Raw genomic sequence first — 10,549 nt, 5'->3', positions numbered from 1 at the left:
GTTATTAATAACAGATTGCAGAATGGGTACAATACAGTACGTTCTCAATACACACAATTGTTAAGGGGATGCAGACCAGGGCCCTATTCCCCGTACCTGGTTCAACTAAGTCGATCAAGAGTCCCATTATCCAGATTCAATTAACCCGATGTTTGAATCCGGGATTTTCCTGTTCCTCGAACGCTGATTCAGTCTTGTTCATTCGAACCAGACTTGACACTCAGGATAATTGCGCGCGCCCGCCTCAGCTGAAAAGACGGCAGGTGTCGATCGCAGAAATCCTGATTTTCTAACGGCATTGATTGATTGATTGATTTAAAACTTTATTAACAGATTGCAGAATGGGTACAATGCAGTACGGCTCAATAGCCTCGCCGACAAGTTAAATGCATAATCTATAGGCTAATTTTAAGTCCCTCATTACCCCAATCAATCAGATTATATTTCTTTAAACGTGCCTGCTGGCAGTAGGTTTATGGAATGGATAATCAAATGAGATCTTGCTAGCGAAAATAATTAGTTCAACTCTTTTAGAATAAGGATACGGCTCTCTTATCCATTGATGGATGTATGGTGGATGTTTCATTTGTCTGGCACTGTGGTGTGATGGATGGTCCTTATGCCTCTCACGCGGACGACCCGCGTTCGAATCCCCCTTCTTCTAGTTTTTTTTCTTCTTTTTGCAATGTAAATACTTCAATTTGGTGCACGTTGAGAGCTATTTAATGAATGACATCCTCAATGCATGTAGATTTATAATATTTTAACTTAAAACTAGGCTACTTTTGCGTATAGTCATTAATATTATATTCCAAAAAATTATATTGGAAACGCGGGGTTTCGAACTCGGGTCGTCCGCTTGACAGGAGTGAGCACTAGCCGTTGCACCACTGTGCCAGACGGGATATATTCATTGTGTATCCATCAATGGACAAGAGACCAGTGTTTCGAATATTCTTCTTTTGAATGAAGTTTTATTTCTTTATTCTCAAATGCATTAATGTGACGTCAACGGCTCATTCAATTGCTCAAATCCGTCAAACAGCACATCTCTTCAGACATTTTAATCTTAGTTACAATATCACAATAACGTGTGAGTGATGATACAATTCAATAATCCTCAGATTCCTCGTAATTCATAATCCACAAAGACCACAATCCACGCATAGACACTTCAATTTTATGCTTGAATGAAACACAATCCGGGCGCTCCGTTAAGCAAATCTACAGCGGAGAATATATGAAACTAATCAGAGCCAAACGGCCGATAGGTTTCATTCATTAAGAATATCCCCGCGGGATTCACATTTGCAATGCGCCGTTTAATATTAAAATAACCACATGCAGCCTGTATCGCGACTCCGAGCGCCGTATATGACGTGCATTATTTTATTTAGGACAAAGTAAATCTATAGGCTGAATATGATTTATTATCAGCATTTAGTTATATTATTATACATTTCAAAAGCCCCCTCTAGGAAAACGAAGCACAAAAACATAATTCAGAATGGTATAATGGGATCTAGACTGTGAGAAATATTTCAGGAAGCGAGCTGGCATTTCTTTGCGAGGGCGTTGCCATGGTTCATCCAGCTAACTGAACTTAACCCTGCTCCGGACCAGGTTCAAACTTTCTGATCTGTTACCATGGTGATTTAGAAAATCCGACTTCGGGGAACAGAAAGGTCTGGCTTAAGTCAAGCTATGCTGAAAATTATCCGGCTAACTCAGTTAGCCAGGTACGGGGAACGGGGCCCAGAGAAAGACTTTCGTCTTGTTTACATCAGGGTCCCCCATTTTCAATTCATAACAAATTGAATAGGGACTGCACATTCTTCAACAGTAATGATGAGACAAAGTAGCTGGGTAGCTAGTTTTAAACTGCAGTCCATAGGCAATATGTTAAATGCCAGGTAAAAACAGAATAGAGAGAGACATTTTAAGTGCATAATTATAACAGTATTTGAATATAACAGCGTAGTTAAAAGTGGTTAAGGCTATTAAATACACAATTTGCTATTGGCAAAGTGGGGGAAATACAGAATAGGATGGGAGAATACAATACAGAATACAGGAAAAAATGCTGAGACAGAACAAGGCAAGACGGGGACGATGTAACATCATGTACTGTAGGCAAACAGGCAAACAGGCAGACATAAGTAACACACACTACTATACTACTAACACACACACACACAAAGTAACACACAGACTAACAGGCACATACAGATCAAGGCTTGAGAGGCTGGAAGTGGCAGGGCTAGTTGTTATGGTCACATGCCTGGTTATCTAATAACCCTGTTTTGAAAATGTGCATACTGTACATTTCCTGTATGTTTCGATTCACTCAGGTTATTCAATGTAACACATGGGTGGGGCAAGAAGCCAATGGACACTAGCCAAGCCAATGTGCTACAAGTACATGATCTTTTTCGATACATTATATAAACCAGCAACCAGTACAAATATTGTCGTTTGTCTTCTATCAGTGTAATAATATTGTGATCTTTTGTGTGTGTGGATACACTGTGAATCGTGATACACAATGTTCTTGGTCTAAATGAATAATAATAATAATAATAATAAAAACGAACGTGACGTCATACATTTCATAAAATAAAAAATTTGTAGAATGTCACTTGACTATTACAGTTTCACTTTGATGGCCTGTCACTCACACTCCCTATAACCATGCAGTCCAATATGATGACCATCAATTGGATTATTATGGGATTTGTCTGTGCCTATATTGTTGTTGTTGTGTATTTTCTTTATGCAACACACTTCATAGGCCAGTAATGTCTCTCTCTCACTCGCACAGTTTGACACTCTGCTATCAATCCTAGCTCACAGCTCTTATCAGTGCCAGCTCACAGCTCACAGCTCTGCTATCAGTCCTAGCTCACAGCTCTATCAGTGCTAGCTCACAGCTCACAGCTCTGCTATCAGTGCTAGCTCACAGCTTGACACTCTGCTATCAGTGCTAGCTCACAGCTTGACAAATTAGAACTTTTAAGTGTTAACCATTGAGGTGACTTCACTTACCTAGTAGCCATCTTCTAGTTGGTCTTCTTTGTGATGCATCATGGGACAATACAACTTTATTTAAAAAAATTCTGTAGTCTTAACAGGAAGGTGAAAACTGTTGCGGAGAATGAGAACTGCATCCAAGGACATTATGTTTTCCACAAAAAAATCATTAATTTGTCAATTTAATTGTATAATTCATCATAATTTCCTTGATGACACAAATAAATAAACAATATTAATACAGTTTTAGAGAAACATTTTGAGTTTATTAAATATAAAATTAAGTCAATGTGCCATAGAAATCAATGTGGACGCATCGCGGTAATGAGAATTTAAGCACAAAATGTACTAAAATATTAAAATATTAAAATAATTAATTGTTATGAGTAAACAACTCATTGTACAAGAAGGAGCACATTTTTATCTTTAATATTATGTTTTGTTTACTTGAATAAATGCTAACCTTTATTTAGAAAAGATCACGGCCATGGTAAATCATTGATTTCATGAGAATGAGCCGCTAGCTCACAGCTCTGCTATCAGTGCCAGCTCACAGCTTGACACTGACTACTATCAGTGCTAGCTCACAGCTTGACACTCTGCTATCAGTGCTAGCTCACAGCTCTGCTATCAGTGCCAGCTCACAGCTTGACACTCTAGACTACTATCAGTGCTAGCTCACAGCTTGACACTCTACTATCAGTGCTACCTCACAGCTCGCCGCTCTGCTATCAGTGCCAGCTCACAGGAATGGCGATGTTGTATAATAAGACTAGTTAAATCTAATTTGAGAATGTTTTGCACCTGAGCCCTTGTCGTCTCCTCCTGATTAATCTTCTACTTAACCCTTTCCACATCGCCCGGCCCTAGACCAGCAGCGGTATGCTCATCAATAAGGTCGACGCGGACCTACAGTACCATTAGTTAATGTTATGTCATATTTGGTTTGTGCTGACTCGGCACATTCGAGTAACGATGAGTCAGCACTTTCTCCTTGTCCCAGCAGCGCAGCGCACTCGTTGATATTGTTTGTGTCTTATGACGGCAGGCATGAAACCAGACCCGGCGTAGTGGAATGAAGAGCTGTGGGCACGGTGCCAGTCTGTTATTGATTGTTGTCAGTATCGGTCACTGTGATCAAGCTGTGTGGTCGTGGCTCCGTGGCTCAATAGGACACTTTTAGAAGATCGTATTGATCCGTAAAGTGTCTCGGCATCATGGTACTGACTGAGGATGTGCTGTCTCATTCCCTGCATGTTGTTTGTTGTAGGGTTTGAACAAAGAGGGGGTTTAAAGGCTGGTGCCAACATTTTCTTTATTGAAGCATGCAAATAGGCAACATTTTGATTAACACATTGGGCGCCGGGCATTGTGCCCATCATTATACCCAGTCTGCCAGCACTGTAACCCTATGGAGATGTTTACCTTCTTTGCAGGGCTATAACTTTTTAAATATTATAGCTATATCTGCATTACTATGGCCCATTCAACATCTATTGTTCCGGATGTGGGAATGTTATATTTTTTCATTCATACATTGTTGTGTTAATACCGTCTAGAATATAAGCATGTTTTATTTTTTTATCTACTTTTTTCTCCCATTTTCTATTTTTCTCCCATCCCAATTTAGTATCGTCCAATTCTACCCTCCCCTGTCTCGAACGTTGTTAGGCCATGCCTCCCACAAGCCGGCTGCAATGTGGACGAAGCCTTACATCACGTGTCCCCTCTGGTACTCGAGGAAGCAGCCGTCACATCTTTTCACCTGCACAGCGCGATCTCTCAGCGTCGGGGGTCTGCGTGGGAGGGACACGCCGCCCCCGTCGCTTCCTGATTCTGCTGCGCAGGCGCACCAACCGACCTGTAGGAGTCGCTGTCCACAACGTCCGATCCACACTCATCAGCTTCCCACCCCCTAATACTGCCAATTGTATTAGTATGAACGACCAGCCAAGCTGATAGCAATGCGGAGAGCTGGGCTCGAACCCAGCATCTCCTGCATTGGTGGTGAGCGCCTTGCCCACTGCAGCCTTATAAGTATGTTTTTAAGCTATTTTTTTTGTATGGCGCAATAAACGCCGAAATCATATCGATTATTGCGTTTAGAAAGCGATCCAAATGCACTCGAGTGTTTGTCTGGATCCACGTAACAAGATATGACTGCCGGAGGGATTTCCTCGACGCACCGATCGCCACTTCCGGTTTTGGCGTGAGTGTAACTCGCCCGACCATCCACCAGGCGGCGGTATTGAGGCGTTGCAATCTCAGACAGGGTGCCGCTGCAGTCCGGAGGGAGGCTGGATGAATTATGAATGCCATGGCGAAGAAATTAAATATTGATCCCAAAAACGATTTACGCCGTTGTTGGCGTTCAACGCATGGCGGGCAATAACAACTTACGGCGTTTATGGCGCACAATGTGTTAATAAATAAAATTTGCAAAGAAAATAAAACGACAAATGCTAAATAAAAGTGCACTTAGATTAGGGCTGGGCGATATGGCCTAAATATGATATCACGATATTTTCTGACCTTTCGGCGATACACGATACACATCACGATGTTTTTCTTTTTTACCCCAAACAATTCATTATGAGGCTTACCAAGACAGTATTTGATTTTGCAAGCTAACATTAAAGACAAAATAAAATACCCATGCATTTAGCATTTTTATATTATATATTAGATTTAGATTATTAGATTATATATTGCATATATTTAGCAATGAGATATTATATGATTTAGATATGAAATATGATGAATTGAAAATGGGGGACCCTGATGTAAACAAGACTAAAGTCTTTCTCTGGTCTGCATCCCCTTAACAATTGTATGTATTGAGCTGTACTGTACCCATTCTGCAATATGTTAATAAAGTTTTAAATCAATCAATCAATCAATCAATCAATCAATCAATAGCATTTTAATGAAACTACTGTATATATGTATGTCTCTAAATGTTTTGATGAATTGAAAATGGAGGACCCTTACTGTATGTAAAAAAGTCGAAAGTCTTTTTCTGGTCTTCATCCTCCTGTACTGTATTGTACCCATTCTGCAACCCTTTAACAAAGTCTTCACTCATTCATTCTGACGGAAACATATAATTTTGATTGACAGTCGAGTCTGCCAATTACGTCACAGCGCTTGCACCCGCCCTGCTGTTCTTAGCACCAATCGGCAAGCTCCTAGCTTTTTACTTCCTGAATGTCCTGTGGCTGAACAACGTCAACAAGGCTACTAACGTTAGCTCCCCGCGGCCGTCGAGTAGGAGACCAGTGCTAAACAGGATGACTAAATGAGGCATAATGATTTTACTACAACGAATGTTATAATAAAAGCCTTTCCATACATCTGTCTGATTGAAAACTTTATTAACAGACCGCGGAATGGGCATATCTCAGCACGGGCTGAGATATGAACGAGTAACGTGTGGACAGATTGACGCGACACAATCCTCTTGGGCAAAACATCACGATATCCACGATACGTTGAAAAAGTGTATCGTTAATGAACTGTACCCGATATTTATATAATATCGTCATATCGCCCAGCCCTAACTTAGATCTGCTGCCTACTTTGAATGAGTGGAAGAACAGACCAAGTCATTCTCACTAAGACCCTCATTTAACTCTTTCACTGCCGCACTACCAAACGGTTAACCCTTTCACTGCGACAATACACAGAAGGTTAACCCTTAACCGTCGGTAGTGTGATAGTAAAGGGTTAACCTTCTGTAGTGTGGCAGTGAAAGGGTTAAGGATGGACAACACTGACAGGCCCATACCAGCACCTTAACACATTCGGGGCCATTGGGATCCATCTAATCCCACTCTACGGCCAGCATTTCAAAACAAACTTTCATTGTGCGTGAGGCTGTTTGTAGAGCTAAATCTATACTTTATATTAGTGCTATCTGTCCATTCTCATTGTCAATTGACACTATAAACCATCCCTTCAAGATGCCTTAAATAAATTTTCTTTTCATCAATACGTTCCCATTTTATAGCCTCGTGAATATGAACGTTATAGCAGAATGTTCTGGGGTATTCCCTGGAACGCGAGATACAGGGTGCTAAGCTAATAACGTTAAATCGAATGGCGTTTTGGTTATACACAAGCTAGAGCTAAAACTCAAAATGCATATTGTCTGTATCATGGTCCACCATGAACGCATGAAAGGGGGGGCGGGGGACGTCGTTTCTGATTATTGATTACCAATAACGGCATTAGCCTCAGTAGCCTTATTCGCTGGTCGGCTATCAAAGCAAGGCCCGATCGGGCTGTAATTTACGTGAAAAAGCTCTTACCTGTGGCCGGTTGGATCCCCAAAAGGATTATCCATCGTCATCTAGTAGATCCACATGTCCATTGGCTGATGATATATTCCTTTACTGCATACTGAATTCAGCATCCCAAAGACTATTCCAGGCCATCGGCTACACGCATAGCTTTAGGCTAACAGAAAAACCCATTCAAGATCAAAAATAAAAAAACACCGGTCTGTAACAGGGAACACTGCATTATCGAGACAGCGCCCCTATGAGGATCTGGCCGGTAATGCACTTTTCCGAATGCCAAGAGTAAGGTAAATCTGCAGTGCCGCAGGGTGACATTGAGTAGGATATTACAATGGAATAAAAGCCAAAACAAGCTTACCACGTATATACGTGGTTGGCCGTCAAGCGTTGGATCCGAAACACATATATATACGTGGTTGGCCCCGAATGTGTTAAAACCAATACTGGACCGATGCATTGATCCATATACCTGATGTGCCTAACATTTCATACCGGTGGGTTTATTATGCTTCCCAGATAATGTCATTCTTAGTCAACATGTTAACGCCCAAGGCCACTTCAATGTTAACGTTAATATCGCCTAATCTATGTTTTAAATTATGGCTAGATTATCGATAGTATATGTGTACGCATGCACGCTCGTGGCGCGCGCTGAAAATCACTTCTCCTATTTCCTGACGGCGCGCACAGTCAAACAGCATAATCACATAATCACATAAAAGCTTATATATCCGTGAAAACGAGTCTGATTATCCTTAGACTTGTAACATAGATTCCTTACCTGAGATCAGATGGTATCCAAATGGTTTATTCCAATTCCTGATCGCCATTCGAAAACATAGATCTTTTTATTGATTCACTGTGTATACAGTAAAACACATATTCCCCGCGGCTCCGAGAGTCCAGCATGAAGCCTGGTAGATGCCGGCTGCATGAGTGAGAAATAAAATGTTGAGTGCAGGTTTTTTTTTCTCATTCATTTGCATTGAGTTCAAATCAAAAGGGTGAATTACCACCTGGGAGACGATAGGGGGCGCTTTTTTCACATCTGAGCGCCTGGGGTAGCTGAATCCCCAACGGTAGACTTGGTTGATGAAATATGATTTCAGATCGCTAAAAAAAATAAATACGAGAATTCTCGTGAGTGGGCATTCAACCCGCAGGGGGTAAACCCGAGAAATCTCGGGCGTGGCATGCAAAGTGTTAATAGACTCTGTCCTGTGTTTTCAGGGATCGTCGTTTTTGGGATCAACCGACCAAAAGCAAAAAATGCCATAAGCAGGAACCTGGTCGACATGGTAAGTGTTTCTTCGCCATCTGAAAGTCATGAATCGGCAAAAATAATTACACTGGTTGCGTTCCATCCACATTTGAACCGATACTGGTACCAGTACTAGGGGTGGGAATCACCAGTTTCATCACAATACGATATAGATTCTGCCACTGAGCTTGTTCAGCACCTTCTTGAGAACTTGCACATCTATGGATCGGGCCAAATCTACTCTTTCCAATGCCAGAGTTCAATTTGGATTTAGTATCACCAGGCGTGCAGGAAGAACCGAGAATGAAATCTACTGTAGGTACAGTTCCATTCTTATAATGGATATGGCTCCGCCATTTTGGATCGGATTGCAACGGGGATCATTGCTAATTGTTCACAGAAGGTAGACACACTAACTGCGCTCCAATCTATGCCAATAACGTTCAGTTTTGTGATAGAGAATCCTGAGAAATAAAAAAAATATTCATACAGTAATTTGCTTGCAGGAAGCTGGAATCGGCTGGGAACGGTAGTTTATCGAAATTTCAACGCTCATTGAGAGCTCTGGATGCCCTCTCATATGACTACAATCCGTGATGTTTAGCAAATTCAAAATGGCGGATATTCGCAACATTTTTAACACATTCCATAAACTAAAATCTTTAACCTATTGATAAACAAACGTATTGTTGAAAATATACACTATGACTGCTGTTTTGACAGGATTATGGTGTTTACTCTTGGATACATTTAAAAAAATAAAAACGCAACATTATGTCATACAGTCTAGAGCAGGGGTCGGCAATTAGGTTTGGCCATGGGCCAAATTTTCCCCAAGCTATTGTGTGGCGGGCCAGAACCAAAAACAATGATTAATTTAATATAATGATAGTGAAACATTTTTAACTCTGTCAAAATAAACGAGCTGCATAGGTGGCATAATAAACTGTAAACTACTTATACATGCACTGAACATTATACCTTTGTCTTTTTTCCATTGTATTATAAAGCGCCTCTCTATCGGTCTATCCTACATTACGCGCGCGCAACCGTCTATCTGACGGCCACGGACCGGTTTAATGTTGAATGTTTAATGTTAAAACTATCAATTTACATGGAATTCGTTAAACTTATCCGTTGTCTTACTTATACTTATTGAATCTCAAACAAGCCTCGTCTTGTTAAATGAGATGGTCTGGTGACTGTCTACGGAGGAGACTGGGGCTGACGCATTGGGGAATCCCTCGCAATTGATTATATACTCTTCCGCTAAATATATTAATCTAGCTACTAACTGGGGAGACTGATCAATTATAAAGGAATATAGTGGGACAATCGATTATGATAGTTAACCTTGTTAGATGAGGCTGCACTGGAAATGGAGCTAATGGACTTCCGAATGTCTCGTAATTCAAATACCTATAGCGCCGTCATTTCAGGAGCTTCTTCAAGCACTCTTTTTGTTTAAAGTTTAATTGCATTGTTTTTGCATTGTTTTTAATTGCATTACTGTTCACATGCATGTGTGGTGCCGTCAGTCATGAGTAAAGATAAAGCTGGAATGACTTACTGAACTGATGTTTTTATTTCATGGACTCGTGTTTCCCATTTCAGCACCACGCGCTGTCCACCTCACTTTGAGCAAGCCTATATATATGGTACATTGCACCTCACTGCCTATACCTGTTATTCACTCTCAACATGGATAAAACATAAAGTATGCATATAATATAAATAATGTGATGAAAATAAAATAAATATCATATTCTCAAATTAAACTGACGGCCAGAAATGATTGCTGGCGGGCCAATTTTGGCCCGCGGGCCGCCTATTGCCGACCCCTGGTCTAGAGAGATTGATTTATGACGTGATGTCATTTTGGGACCGGACCGTCAGGCTTAACACATTCGGGGCCATTCAATTTCCCCATCTATAGCACGGCCAGGTTTTCATTACA

The 10,549-nt window shown here is 40.9% G+C and overlaps 1 protein-coding gene across 1 annotated transcript in view; it reads left to right on the top strand.

Annotated features, from left to right (window-relative positions):
* auh (AU RNA binding protein/enoyl-CoA hydratase) overlaps window positions 1–10,549 on the top strand; it is a 103,113-nt gene that overhangs the window by 1,068 nt on the left and 91,496 nt on the right. The window contains exon 2 of the mRNA XM_084326167.1: window positions 8,562–8,629. Within this exon, the coding sequence (XP_084182293.1) occupies window positions 8,562–8,629 (68 nt within the window). The remainder of the gene's footprint in view (window positions 1–8,561; window positions 8,630–10,549) is intronic.

Source organism: Notolepis coatsorum (genome assembly GCF_963971535.1).
Source record: "Notolepis coatsorum genome assembly, chromosome: 12".
Lineage (NCBI taxonomy): Eukaryota > Metazoa > Chordata > Actinopteri > Aulopiformes > Paralepididae > Notolepis > Notolepis coatsorum.
Note: the sequence above shows the minus strand (reverse complement) of the source record. Positions and strands in the feature narration are given on the sequence as shown.